Source organism: Phodopus roborovskii, unplaced genomic scaffold, assembly GCF_943737965.1.
Source record: "Phodopus roborovskii unplaced genomic scaffold, PHOROB, whole genome shotgun sequence".
In the NCBI taxonomy this organism is placed as follows: Eukaryota; Metazoa; Chordata; class Mammalia; order Rodentia; family Cricetidae; genus Phodopus; species Phodopus roborovskii.
This window is the reverse complement of record NW_026126407.1, coordinates 8,161,670-8,176,487: the sequence shown is the minus strand read 5'-3', so window position 1 is coordinate 8,176,487 and position 14,818 is coordinate 8,161,670. Positions and strand designations below refer to the sequence as shown.

Sequence of the window (14,818 nt, the reverse complement as noted above, 5' to 3'; positions counted from 1 at the left end):
GGAAGAAACCTAGCTTGACTTGGCTGAAATATGTGGCCAATGACAGGCTGCCATTACACTTTACCTCTGCGAAGGCCTCGGGTGTCTGAGGAAAGGGGTGCTCCTTGGTTCTCCCAGTGAGAACCCTGCTAGCCACCCTACAGGCTGCCCTCCATGGCTGCCTGGGTGAGTGAAAGGTGAGAACAGCTGCCCTGCAGGGGAAAGGCGGGCCATGGAGACCTTCCACGGAACATGTAACTCTGCACATGTGGAAATACACACGTCTCAGCTGGTTATCAGACGGCCTTCATACAGACTGCATGAAGTATAGCTGCTCTTCCGTGATCAAGAGGCCCCTCAGGCTTCCCAAGGCAGACTTATGAATGAGCATCCTGGAGCCTCCTGATGGGTATGATTGTGACAAGAACTGTCACACCTGAATTCAGCTAGGCCTTTCTGATGGGGTTGGGCTGGCTATAGGACCCCACTCTTTCCGCTTTGATTACAAAGGTAGGTCAGCCTGAATGACAGAAAACATTCTCTGGATGCAGCATATTGCTGGTGTCTCCAGATGACAAAATGACTGCAAAGAGGCATCTGACAGAAGCAAGCAGCTCATGGTCCTATAGATGCACATAGCTTCTAAGAGTGCTGAGCCCAGTCACAGCCATTTACGATGTGGTCAGGGGTGTTCTGGGTGTCGGAGCAGGGTGAAAGTCTGGCTTCCCAGCCAGAAATTTCATCTCATGGTTCCTGGTTGTCAGGACTGAGACTTGGGGGATGGGCAGCGCTGACCCAGCAAGCTTCGGCTACAAATGCATTGGCCACAGCAGAAGCCATAGGGGAAGTACATCTCTGCTTCCATTTCCTCCCCGAGCCTCTGCTGGCTTATGAAGCAGCAGTCAGTACACAAGATCTTTTCCTATGGGCAATTTCAAGCAATTCTCCACTGTGGGTGATTTAAGCACTGCCATGCTGTAATTGCTGTTGACTGCATTTGTTGGTTTGTTTTGCTATTATTGCTTCTCCCCACGCACATCCCTATACCAGAACTGGGGTCAATATCAGGCCAGTCTTAACAGAGCCAATATCAGAGAATCACCACTTTATTAACTAAGGCCAGCAAGGCTTAGAGGACCTCAGGGTTGCAGTAACGTGGGCAACAGGAAACCAAGTTTCGGCCTCTTACTTTCTAGTGCACTTCTGAGTTCTGCACTCCATACCTTCATGATGTCAGGGTGGATCTGACTGGCTTCCCAGGTATAAAGAGAATCTGCACAACCCCAAACCTGGTCTCAGAGAAGTACAGCTAGGGAGAAGTAGGAACACTTCAAAGCTACCCTCCCCCACCAACCTTCAAGCAGGCCAGGGACCTACTCAGCTGAGCTGGAAGCCACAGCATGACTGAGGATGGGTCCCAGGGTAGCAGTTCGTGGAGGGATAAATAAGAAAAGATATAGAAGATCATCATAGAGACCCTACATGACTCCTCCATGACTCAAAGAACTCCCCCATAGAGACCCAGTTGCCAAGCTGAAGGGTTATGGACAACAGGCCCCACAGGGACACAAAGGTCCTCACCTTGGGATACAGGACAGGATTGAATTTCAGCCCCACTGCATCATCACAGAAAGCCTGGGCAAGGAAAGAAACGCAAAGTCAAGAACCATGTCTATCTGTAAAGTACACTCGGCTCCTCTACCCACAGATAGAAAGCATCGTGGAGGCACAAGGAACACAGGGTTCAAATTCTGCCATTCACTAATGTGGACTCAGGACAGTCTGGGGTCCTGAGGTTTCGTGATAAAGTAAAGGGGGGGGGGGCAAAAAGAAATGAAGTCTAGAAAACATTTCCATCCTGACTGGAAGACAATACCAGAAAGCCATCACTCCCCAACTCCCACAAAAGACACAATTTTGCTGGCATTCCTGTATTCGGAGTGAATATGTCTACATATTCAGAGTTCCACTTGGCCCGGCCAGCCTCCCTTCTGACTCCATTGTGCTGACTCCATTCCCAAGTATCCAGTCACTCCTGCAGTGACATGAGCCCCCTGACCATCCCTTCTTCGGGGTGGGCTGGATCTGGATCACCCTCAGCCCAGCCCCCACCCCTCAGTGGAAGCTCCCTTGCCTACCAACACCCTCCTCTGAAGCACTAGCCGTAGTCAGCCCTGCCTTCCTACTTCTCCTGTCTCCTGAGTGGAGTAGACTATTCCACAAGCAGCTTTGGGTGCAAGGATGAGTTGGAGGGAGGGAGGGAAAATGGAGGAGGCAGCTGCTAAACCACCTCACTCCTAGGCAAAGAGCAAAATCGCCTCCCAGTTCCCAAGGCAAAGCCTGCATCCCCACCCCAGAGCCAGCCCTGGGCTGACAGAAAAGGCCACCTTCCATTGATTTTTGTTTTTTTACCTTGGCAATCTGAGGGACACTGGGCAACTTGCTCAATCCAGCCAAGGGGATCCGCTCATGCACTGTCTTCACTTTGGACCTGGATACAGATAAGGGTGAGATGAGGGCACCCATGAAAGACAGTCATTGGCTAAAGCGGCTGAGGTCACACCAGGTGGGGTCCTTGGTTTGCTTCCATCGGCCTGGAAATAGAGCTATCTATCTCCCCACACTAAGGGAGAGAAAATGGACTCCTTCCTGTGTCCCCCAAGGATGGTAGATACTTAAAGATCACACCTAGAAAAATAGCTAATGCAAACAGCCACTTTCAAGGCCACCATTTGGGGGGAGGCGTTGTTTTGGTTTTTTCTCAGAGAACTGGGCCCAGCTTATGGATATATTTAGATTTCGACATGCAAATGAACCTTTATGAAAGATAATCTAATATTTGAAAATCTGGATTTACTCAAAATATAAATGAGATGGAATCTGCTTGGGAAAGGGATTCAACATAAGACTCTAAATTTAGCCTGTTCCCTGATTCATTTAACACATTATCAAAGCGCTGAGTTTCACGGAACACTTTGCATGTCTGCTTAGATCATCATAGGATTTTTAATCCGCTAACCTTGTGGGTTGTAACTCTTTTTAAAGTCATCTTTTCATTGCATGGGTGAACCTCCAAGTGTTTGTGATGTAGGATTTTTAGTATTTTGCTGAATTTAACTGATTGTTTGTTTAGATCATCACATCTATGCTCCATAACAATGCTGGCCTTTTTTTTTTTTTTTTCCTTCATGTACCTCCCTTGCCAAATTTCCATAACAGGGTAAGTATTATTCCAACCAAGCAAAATCACAGGATACTTCCTTTCTTCTGAAATGATGTGTGTGATACAGGTATTTTTTTTTTTTTTTTCCTTTTTTGGTTCACTAAAGGTTTGCTATAGTACATGTGTGACAACTATCCTTTATAAGAGACTCCCCCTTACAGTTCCTTAGTTTTCTACTTATATGTTCATTTGAATAATTAAATTTTCTATTTGAATAATTAAAAGTTTTCCACCCAAGCACCCATGACATTCGTCGCTATGAAGCTGTTTTTCTGGCCCCGGGCTTCATCATTAGCAGCGCCTCCCTACGGTGTACAATAACCTTGGCCCGTCCATAGGCCAGTTTTCTACCTCACTCTGCAGTACTGAGGCTGGACCCAGGCTCTCGTGTGGGTTAAGCAAGCACTCTCCCAGCTCAGCTGCACCCCACAGCCTGCCTGCATCCTTCCTGCACTCTGTTCTCAGCTGAGGTTTTCCTGCCATAGCTCTGTCACCTTTTCATATATGTTTCTACTCCCCTTGCTTGTCCTCGTTTTCTTCATCTCCTTCTTTCTCTTTTCAGCCACACACCCAGCCACACCTCCCCTCCCCCCCCCCCAGCTTATCAGCCTGTAAGCTTATTCATTTATGCTGTCTTCTTTTTCCGAGACACATCTGCATCTATGCATCTGTGTGTAAGTGCCACTTTAACTGCATCCCACACACTTTGATAGGTAGTGTTTTTATTGCCATATTGTTCCAAATATTTTGTCAGTCCTTTTGTGATTTCCTTTTCTACCCACGAGTTATTTAAAGGGGCTCTGGGGGGGCAGAAAAAAAAACTTTCCATATACAAGATTATTTTCCCCCTCGAGTATTTTATTGTTGGTTTATAAATTAATTGTCATATTCAGGGAGCATAGTTTATATGGTATTATTTTAAATTTCCTAACAATACATAGACCTTTTATTCCCCTTTTCACAATCCATGGGGACTCTAAAAGGTTGTGTGTTTTATTTTATTGAGAATAAGAATATAGGACTAAATCTGTTCACTGTACTGTTCAAATATTTTATAGGCCTCACACAATTTTATTCTGTGCTAGCCATTATTTTCTGAGAGTTTTTTTTTTTTTTTTTTTTTTTTTTTGTTATTTTTGTTGTTTTCAATCAGAATCTCTACTCCTCTGTAAAACCTCACCAGTTCTTGCTTTGAGGTGTTTGTTGTTGTTTTGTTTCCTTGCAGGGGTCTGAACCTATGGCTTTGCACATGCTAGGTAAGGGCTCCCCATGAAGCTGCATTCACAGCTCCAGTTATTGCTTTTAAATCCAAGACTACCCTACATGTGTCCATCCATGGCCGTGTCCTCAGTGGCCTGTCCTCTTTACCTTTTTTTTTTTTTTTTTATGTTTTGTGTGTGGATATTCAGCCTGTCTGTATATCTGTGTATCACATGCATGCCTGATGTCCAAAGAGCCCAGAAGAGGGTGTCAGATCCCCTTGAACTCCAATAATAAACTGTTGTGAGCTGCCATGTGGGTGCTGGGAATTGATCCCCCATCCTCATAAACGCAAAGTCATCTCTCCAGCCTCCTGCCCTCTTTACTAGGAGGTAGGCTAAGGCCTACGAGGGAACCCATCAAATAGCATGTTTGTTTATCATGAAGAAACTCAAAGCAAAGTAACAAGGAAAAGTAAGGCATTGAGGAGCTGAAATCATCCCTTTGTTACCAACAAAGACCAAGTGAGAACACACAGCTCCATGTGACCATAAAACACATCTAGTAGACAAACTTCAGAAATCACCTACATCTCAGGTACCGTGAGGCAGGGGAAGAGCCCTGCCCAGGAGAAAACTCTAAGAGGAAAGGGGAGAAGGTACAGAGCTACACATCAAGTTCTTGCTCCGGAACACAGTTATCAGTAACAGGGAAGAGAACCAGGGATGCTCTGAAGCAGTGTTCCATCCACACAGTGGAAAACGTTGGGAAGGAACACTCCCAGGTGACAAAGGCGTGAGATTCTACACTATATTTTTTTGATATTGTTATGCCAGCTTTCCTAGTTAATATTTCCCTGGTGTGTCTTTATCCCTTCCTTTCCATGACATGTTATTTTCTTAATAATGTCTCCTATAGAAAAATGAGGTTGCACTCTTAACCAACTCTGATTTTCTAATATTTCAGTAGATCACTTAATCTATTGTATTTATTGAAACCACTAACATGTTTGGAATCACTTCGAGTCTGTCATTTTATATTTTCTGTGGGTTATTTTCTTTTTTTTTCCTCTCCCTCATTCCACCGAATGAAGTTCTGAGTGTTTGTGGCTTTGTCTGCTTGGTTTGTTTTAATATGCTATCCTTCCGTTTCCGGAATCTCCCAATATGCATGTTTACAGTTTTCCCAGCAACCTCTGCAACGCTGAGAATCCACTGGCTTCTGCCCTCCTGTCAAACTTGTTATTATTGTCATAAATAAATACAAATTCAACCTTCCTTTCAAACGTGCCAAAATTACTTCTTTTTCTCAGTCAGTATTTAAACTTTCCAATGCTATTTAGCTATTTCTTGTTACTTTTTAAATTGCATCTCTTCTGCTGGGTTCTCTTTTCTCCTGGCTAAAATGCATCCTTCAGTGACTCTTACAGGAACACTCTGAGAGGCACATTGCTCTAATTTTTTTTTTTTTTTTTTAATGTTTGAAAACAGTTTAATCTTGTCTCTAGTGGTAGCTTCTCTGGCTAGAGAACAGTCCTTCTTGTTCACTTTTATAACACTTTAAAGATAATATTCCAGTGTCCAACAACTATTTTTGACCAAAGGGGAATCCACTCCCCTTCTAGCTATCTTTAGTCTCAGATGGCATTACCTTAGGTTTTGATTTCTGTTGTTTTACCTAAATGTGTCTGCCCGTGCTTTTGTTTTGAAATCAGGATCCACAGTAGGTCTGTGAGCTTTCTCCTACTCCCACATACTCTCAGTTCTTACTTCTGGGTAATTATTCCCTAGTGTGCCTAGGCATTCCTCAAGAACGCCTGAGAAAAATGCAGAGGCCTCCTGGTCTGCTGTCCACATATCTTATCTTCCTTTTCTTACATGAGTAAGAAACTGCGCTATGTTCTGAATAGAATTCCTTGGAACTATCTCCCAGTTCTCTTGGAAAAGACTAGATTTTATCCTGTGTGTTGTTTGTGTCAACAACTAATTTTCATTCTAATAATTCTAATTGTTCTCTTTATATTCCTCCATGCTCCTGAATCAATTCTCTGACCAGCGATTTATGGACCATTTGAGAGATGCTCTCCAATCTTCATCTTTCTTTAGGTCTTTATAAACGTGTTTAAGTCATTCTGAAAGCCCACCATTATTTCCATTTCAGCGGCAGCAAATCCCTCTCCCATTTGTTGACATTCTAGCAGTCTCTCGATGTCAGTTTCCCCCATGGCTTTGGAGCTTTCCACCTCCTTTTCTCTGTTCTCAGAATAGCCATCTTGGTTTAGTTCCCATCATGGCTGCCAGTCCTTACAGTCTGGGGAAGCCAGTGGCATTATACAGTCAGTTAGCCTGGATCATGGCCTTTGCTCACCTGGTTCAGCTCAGCTCAGTGTCCTCCTCACCCACCTTCCTACTGTGGCTTTGCCTTTGCTACAAAATGCTCTCCTCATTCTAGCCAGTCCATTCATTCTACATACCTGATCATGACATACTCCTTTCTGTAGCACCCCTATTACTCTGGAGATATGGGGGGGGGATCCAAACTTTCAAACATTATGCTTGGTCTAGCTTTCCTCTAGCTCTCTAGAACAATCTTTTGACCCTACATACCCACTCAGACACACATCTCACCAGCTTTGAGCCATTATCGGTAGTTAGCTTTTGCACTACCCTGAGCAAGCAGCCTATGAAGATCCATGTCCACAGGCTGGAGACAAGGCGGGCTGAGACAAAGGAGAACACTGAGAGCAGACCCTGAAAGCACAGCTCAGTGGTAGAGCGCTTGTCCAGCGTGTGCAGCCATGGGGTTAACCCCAGCACCCTGGCACATATTAAGTGCCAATTAAACACTGAATGAATAATGCATTTCTCACAATAACTATTCTTTACTTTGATAAATAATTACTTATTGACTATCATAAGTACGCTTCATATTCTACATGGATTTGAGTTTCTCTGGCTGGTTCTTTGGTGAAAACATTCTTCTGTGTTTATATGTACTAGACCCTATTTTTTCTCTTTCTTTTTTATGAATTGGTATTTCATTTGTCTGGTTTCCCCCCCCTAAAGAATCTTCTAAGCATTCAGAAGTTAACTGAGACAGCTTCCATATTTTTCTTCTTTCTTGAACAGTTTAAGTAATGCAAATCTGTTCCTTTAAAGCTTAAAATACCTACCTGTAAGATCTTCTAGAGCCAGAAACATTTGGAGAGAGAGTTCTCTGAGAACTTTTCTAATTTATTCCACAGTTGTTGATGCATTTGGATTTTTACTTTCATCTTGAGTTAAACTTGGTAATGTACTCTTCCCTGGAAGGGTATCTGTTTATTTTTTCTTTTTCTTTTTTTTTTTATTCATTTTACATATTAACCACAGTCCCACCTCCCTCTTCTCCCCACATCCTCCCTGCCTCCCCCAACTCACCTCCCATCTACTCCCCAGAAAGGGTAAGGCCTCCCATGAGGAGTCAACAAAGCTTGGCACATTCAGTTGAGGCAGGACCAAGCCCCTCCTCCCTGCATGAGGCTGAGTAAGGCATCCTACCATATGGAATGGGCTCCAAAAAGCCAACTCATACACCAGGGATAGATCCTGGTCCTACTGCCAGGAGTCCTACAAACAGACCAAGCCACACAACTGTCAGCCATTTGCAGAGGGCCTGGTTCGGTCCCATGCAGGCTCCCCAGCTGTCAGTCTAGAGTTTATGAGTTCCCACTAGCTTGGGTGAGCTATCTCTCTGTGAGTGTCCCTTGTAGAGAGCTGCAAAGTGCTGCACCTTAAAGATGGCACTGGCTTCCGCCTTCCACCTCTGTGTGGAACAGCGCTCTCTGTTGTAAACAAGTCCTTATTTGGCTAAGCCTGTTCAGCTTGCTTGCTTGCTTCCGTATAAGAGCAGCCTATCTGCAGGGTCCACATGGCTCACTAGGGTTGGTCAGCACAAGGGAATTTAAGCCTGTGTGGGCATTTCCCCCGGGGCCCACCAGAAGAAGAGGCATGTTCAAGGATCCTGATTAAACTGCTAGAAGAAGATCTTCCCTGAGTCGCGTTTTTTTCTTGCTGGTTGAGGTTGGATGCGACAGTCTCTATCATGATCTTGAACCCCTTTGTTCATATAATCCCTCCTCCCTCTCTTCAACTAGACTTCAGGAGTTCTGTCCAGTGCTTAGCTGTGGTTTTCTGTATCTGCTTCTATCAGTAACTGGATGAAGGTTCTATGATGACAATTAGGATCGTCACCAATCTGATTACAAGAGAAGACTAGTTCAGGCGCCCTCTCCACTATTGCTAGGAGTCTTAGCTAGGGTCATCCTTGTGGATTTCTAGTAATTTCTCTAACACCAGGTTTCTCCCTAATTCCATAATGGTTCCCTCTACCAAGGTATCTCTTTCATTGCTCTCCCACTCCATCCCTCCTGTTTCTAATGGCATTTTCAGTTCAATGGCTTATGTTAGATTCAACATTCCTTAATAATTACTTAATCTCCTTATCTGTAACTATGCGGCATTTTAAGTTTTATTTTTATTTTATGTGTCTGATGTCTGCCTGCACGTATGTGTGTGCACTATATGTGTGCACTGCCTATGGAGTCAGAAAAGGGTGTTGGATCCCACGAGGCTGGAGTTACAGCTGGTTGCAGGCTGCCACATGGTTGCTAAAAATCCCATATCTTCTGGAAGAGCAGCCAGTGCATCTTTCCAGCCCCAACAATGTATCTTTTATACCTAATTTCATTTCTTTTATCATATTTTTGCACATATTATCTACATTAAAATATTTTAAATATCTTTATCTCTACATATATGTTTTGTACATTTCATCTATATGGAGAGTAGGATACAGTCTCATGTAACCCAGGATGGTCTCCAACTCACTCTATAGACAAGGATAACTTTGAACTCCCTGGTTTTTCTGACTCCCAAATGCTGCGATAACAAGTATGTATTACTATGCCTGACTCCTTTGCCTCTATACATTTGACTAGACAGTCATCTATATTGTTTTGTTTTCCCTGATAGAAATAGCAATTTGATAACCAAATATTAAGCTCTTTTCATTCTAATTAGATTTTTCTACATTAATCTTTGTTCATCCCTTCCTCCAGCTTTCTTTAGATAATACTGTCGGTAATAATAAGGCCAGCCATCATTACTGAGAAGCTATCATTTGTGGGGAGCCCAGACTCAGTAGGGAACATAAGTATTCAATTATTTAATAATTTCCTCATGCATGAGGGAACTGGAGCACTGAGAGGTCACTAATAGCAATAGCAACTTACAAATATCATGTTTTATTCAGCAATACGCTGGGTAAAGCAATATATTCTCTTCTAATGAGGGCTTTGAATACAACTTATATTACAATATTACAAATGGCATTACTTTTCTTTTAATGTGTTTGGATGTTTTTAATTGTCTGTATATCTATGTACCATGTGCATGTCCACAGAGGTCAGAGAGGGTTTTAGGAGCTCTGGAACTGGAGTTTAGACAGTTGTGAGCCACCATATGGGTGCTGAGAACTGAACCTGGGTCCTCTGGAAGAGCAGCCAGTGCTCTTAACCACTGAGGTATCTCAACCACTAAATGTCATTTATAGGTATCCCATGACTTTGTGGCTTTGACTTCCTCTCTGGCATAAAAATTGCTTAGAAAATTATTATGATTGCTTCTAAATGGTTAAGTGAATTATCAAAAGTATTACTTTGTTATGAATTTCTTGTGAAAACTTAAGTTCATGCATCCAGCAGAGTGCCTGAGTTTTTAAAAACCATTTAGACTTGCTCCCTGCTTCAAAAGCTGCTCAATATACCTGCTGTCAGAACTACTTACAAGACTTTTAAAATAGAAATGTCAGGTGACAATCTAATTTAAAAATGATCAAGGCTTTTATGAGCAGAGTTCACAGCAAATAAATATGGTGGCCCTTAAACACAAGAAGTGATGTCTGCAACTAGTGGGTATCCACATGGCACACTGAGGCTCATGTTTTAGGCTGGAGAGCTGGTTACTATAAATTTGGGACAGCAAATTAAATAATACAGAGGTCTAACACTGGGACAGAAATCACTGCCAGCAAGGGAATTTCATCCCTGCTCAAGTCTGTCTTTGTGTCCAGTGAAGCTGCTAAGCCACGGAGCCAATTTTTCCTGCCTAGTTTCCAACTGGTCTGGCAATTAGCGCAGGTCCATGCTGTGACTGTCCAGTTTCCTGGCTGGTGTACAGCTTCTCAGTGCCACCCTACCCACTGGCTTTCTGTGGGAGAGCCACATTTGTGTTTCCTCAGTTCCTGTGGGTACTGGTTTCGATTGCTATAGGTTTAGGACAAAAATAATTCTATGGAGAAAGGTATCTGGCTATTCATCCCTAAGGAGCACCAGATTCTTCCAGAATCTCCTATCGGAACTTGCTACGTGGCCCAGACCAGCCTGAACTCCTTGACCTATAAAGTGCTTCAATCACAGGCATGAGCCACAAGGCCTGACTCAGAATCTCCAATTACATGTATTCTACGCCATCATATTCTACGGAAGGAGAATAAAGCTTCAACTCAAGGCCACCTACATTTTGGTCCTAACTGTCCCATAGGTTACAACTTTTTTTTTAAAAAAAAAAATGATGTATTTGTGTGTGTGTGTGTGTGTGTGTGTGTGTGTGTGAAAGCATGTGCTATGCTCCTGATACCTATCCCTAGCTTTGGTCCATGATAAACATGGATAAGCATGAGCTGAGATATATGGAACATAATACTAGAAAAAAGAACTTTGGGGAGCCAGGTGGGGTGGTATGCACCTTAATGCTCAACACTCAGGAGGCTGAGGCAGGAGGATTGTGAGCTAGAAGCTAGTCTTGACTACACAGTGAGCTCCAGGCCGCTCTTTGACTACAGACCATTTCCGCAAAATGCCAGGAAAGAAAAATTAAAAGGTCCTTATAATCGCCTGTCATCTCACAGAAGTTTCTAATCTTGGTCTGGGTGTTATTAAGAAAGAAAGGTCTCCAGAGGTAGCCCATCTAAGTGGAGATCCGACTTGGAGACAGGGACCCAGGAAACACCCACTCAAGAAAACTGTTTAACTGACTCTGCCATGCCTTGTAAATACAATGTCTACCCAGAAAAACACGTGCAAAGACAATGGCTTCCCTTCCAAATAAGAAATAACCCAGTCCTACTCAGTTGGCAAAGCACAGGCCTCATCCTCACAGCCAGAATCACCAAGACACAAATAAAAGCTGGACACAAGCTGACAGCTTTCTCAAACACTGGTTCCCAAAGCAGGGTTATATACCTTGCTCTGTGTTCCCATATTGAAAGCTTAAAATTTGGGCAGGAAAAAAATTGCTATTTCTGGGGCTGGGGAGATGGCTCGGGTCTGTAAAGTACTTGCCACTCAAGCAATATAGATTTGGCTTCGGATTCCCAGTACCCACATGAAAAGGCAAGCGTGGTAGTGTCTGCATATAATCCTAGTATCTGGGAGGAAGAGGCACGAGGATCCCTGTGGCTCACGAGTCTTGATGAACTGGTGAGCTCCAGATTCAGTGAAACCCTGTCTCAGAAACTAAGCTGTCAAGAAAAACAGGAAAACACCCAACATTAATCACCGGCTCCATGTACACATGTGCACACACATGCACACCCATACACAACAGCAAACAGAAAAGAAAACTGTTATTCCTATCTTCAAATACCTTCAAGTGTTTCCAATTACACTCACACAGACCTCCCTGACTTGACCACATCAGACCCTGCCAGGGACCAAGATAAACACACAGATTTATTCCGGTTCCTGGAGCATCCTATGTAAATGGCTAGAAAACACTTGTGATATTTATTAAGATTCTGTTTCTCTTTGGTGAGACTGTAAGCCTTATGGGAAATAGGGACCAAGTCTCAGTCATGACTGTCCCCAGCACCCATCATGGTTTCTGGTTCGAGGGTGCTTAGTAAACCACATTAGTTGAACCAAATAGAAACCAGTTCTAGTTCCCCTGCTTGAGGAGGTCATGATTCAGAGAGGGACACCTGACATCAGTGTTCCTGCTGGGGACATCATTCCAGCTCAAGGACCCCAGCACACACAACCTTCCCCAACTAGGTGGCTAACATGGGTAGCAATCTGGCCAACTCTCTCCCAGAACATAGGGCTGTGTCCCGCCTTGAAGAGCCACACTGAGCCATCCCTACAGCATCCTCCATCTCGCCAGAGTCACAGTCCCTCCTATGAAACACAGGGAAGTTCCAGAAGTTCTGGCCTAGGTGACCTTGAGGCTCAGACAGCTGGCAGGAACACATGCTCATGCTGCCTGGCAACACCACAGACGGCAAGATTCCAGCAGCTCTACCCCTCCTGTACAACCAGATCAGACTTGTCAGTCTGGTATTTCTGCCCTGCCCCCATTTTCCTTAATGCCAGCTCTGCCTGGGAGAGGCGTGCTTTCCACCAGGGTAGCAGCCCCACCTGAGGATGATCCGAAGGTACTCAATGCCCTCAGCTTCTTCGCATTTGATGGACAGGATCAAGTTCCCCAGGCTGCTGCCAGTACAGTAAAAGTTTAGATGATCCTAGGAGTAGAAATTGAGTGTGAGCTTCCAGACATGGCCCCCACATCACCTCCTTCACCCAGACATGGCCCCACATCACCTCCTTCACCCAGACATGGCCCCCAAATCACCTCCTTCACCCAGACATGGCCCCCACATCACCTCCTTCACCCAGACATGGCCCCCACATCACCCCCTTCACCCAGACATGGCCCCACATCACCTCCTTCATCCAGACATGGCCCCACATCACCTCCTTCATCCAGACATGGCCCCACATCACCCCCTTCACAGAGGAACAAGTCCCACAAAAAGCAGGAGGAGAAGGACGCCACTGCTGCAGCGGTGGTGATGAAGACGATGATCATGATAGTGGTGGTAATGGTGGTGATAAGGATACTAGTTGGTGCCAACCACTGACTCCTCAGGATGTGCCAGGCACCAACCCACAGCCTTAGTATCCACTATCCTCTTAAACCCTGACCACAGCTTTGTGTAGGAGATGATGTCACCATCCCCATTCCAATCACAGAATCAGTTTCTGGCAGAGCCAGGCTCAACTCCAAATCTTAATGAACTCTTAAATTCAGGCCCTTCACCACCTGATGCTGAGTTCACTTTCTCACTCAGACGGCAGCCCTAACCAATCGAAACCGTGGGAGAAGACTAGGAAGAACCCAAGAGAATGACAGTCCCTCTTAACAAGGTGGGGCTCTTTGGCTTCCTAGAGCCCACCTCCCAGGCTCACCCTGTTACAATGAGCCCATGGAAGCTGCACTTAAACAATGTTCCCTAAGATCCAGTGAAGTCTGCAGAGCTTCCTTCAGGTAAGACTGCAACACTATCTTAGGCTACAAACTTCCAGAGCTGCCCTTGGGACTTCAGGGAATACATCAAGACAAGAACATATCTGAGGAAATGTAACTTTGCCATTGTTAAATAATCATTCTTGTGGACAACATCCAATCTCAGTACTCAGGGGACCATCCTGAAAGAGAGCCTAAGAGACGGGCACTGTGCAAATGTAAACAGAGCCATCCAAGCAGGAGGGGGCATGTTTTTGGCCAGTTAAACTTAGTCTAACTTGAGCAGTTAAAACTCTTTCACTGCCCATTTCATCACCTCATAAAACACGTGCTGGAGGTGGTCCCCAAAAGGCCCCTCAAGGGGACTCTATGTCACTCCTAAGACTCAGTATGATGGAGGAGGGCAGTGAGTAGTAAAGAACCAAGAAAGAGAAGAGGCAGAGAAGTCAGAGGAACCCTGAAACAGAGATCCATGTCACCCTCCCCAAAGCAGAGTCCACTCTGGGAGGGTCCCTGTGCTCACCTTGCCTAGGAAGTGCCTGCGGTAGGCCCTGGCTTCACTCCTGCACTCAAGCTTGTAGCCGAACGTGTTGGGGCTCAGGCTGTCCTCTTCCTCCTCCTCATAAACGCTGCTGCCCAGTGATGTTGGAGTACCCACGTTCTCTGGGTCCTCAATCCAGTAGCCCCCAAACTGGGGAAGGATGATCAGAGGATATGGGCCCCCCTTCTCCACAACCTGGGGACAAAGGGAAGTTCTTGCCCTGAAGCCTACCCTGAATTGTAGTAGAGAGGGATCCCACCCACCTCTGAACTGTTCCAAAGAGGGAGATCTTATATCCCAGGCCAAGGGCACTAACATGGCATCTCCAGCTTCACTGGGACCTTGGGTTTCACAAGGACTATCTGTGAACCCCCAAGTTAAACCAAAAAAGCTCTGGTCACAGATGAAAGATAGGAAGGTGCAGTAGGCCCTAAAGTCTTAAGTCCAATATTCTCTCCCATGTGGGGCTTGGAAGGGCCATCATCTCAGGAAGGAAACCCAGAGCAGGCTGTAATGCAGTCAGGAGCTCCT

The 14,818-nt window shown here is 44.8% G+C and overlaps 1 protein-coding gene across 8 annotated transcripts in view; it reads right to left on the bottom strand.

Moving 5' to 3' along the window:
* Rap1gap2 (RAP1 GTPase activating protein 2) overlaps nt 1-14,818 on the bottom strand; it is a 189,078-nt gene that overhangs the window by 31,396 nt on the left and 142,864 nt on the right. For all 8 annotated transcript variants that reach the window (XR_007834248.1, XM_051180021.1, XM_051180019.1 and 5 more), the window contains 4 exons: nt 14,270-14,482; nt 12,858-12,961; nt 2,392-2,470; nt 1,561-1,614 (listed from right to left, as the gene is read on the bottom strand). Coding sequence is in view for 7 of the 8 variants with exons in the window: in XM_051180021.1 (XP_051035978.1) it covers nt 1,561-1,614; nt 2,392-2,470; nt 12,858-12,961; nt 14,270-14,482 (450 nt within the window). In the remaining variant the exon portion in view is untranslated. The remainder of the gene's footprint in view (nt 1-1,560; nt 1,615-2,391; nt 2,471-12,857; nt 12,962-14,269; nt 14,483-14,818) is intronic.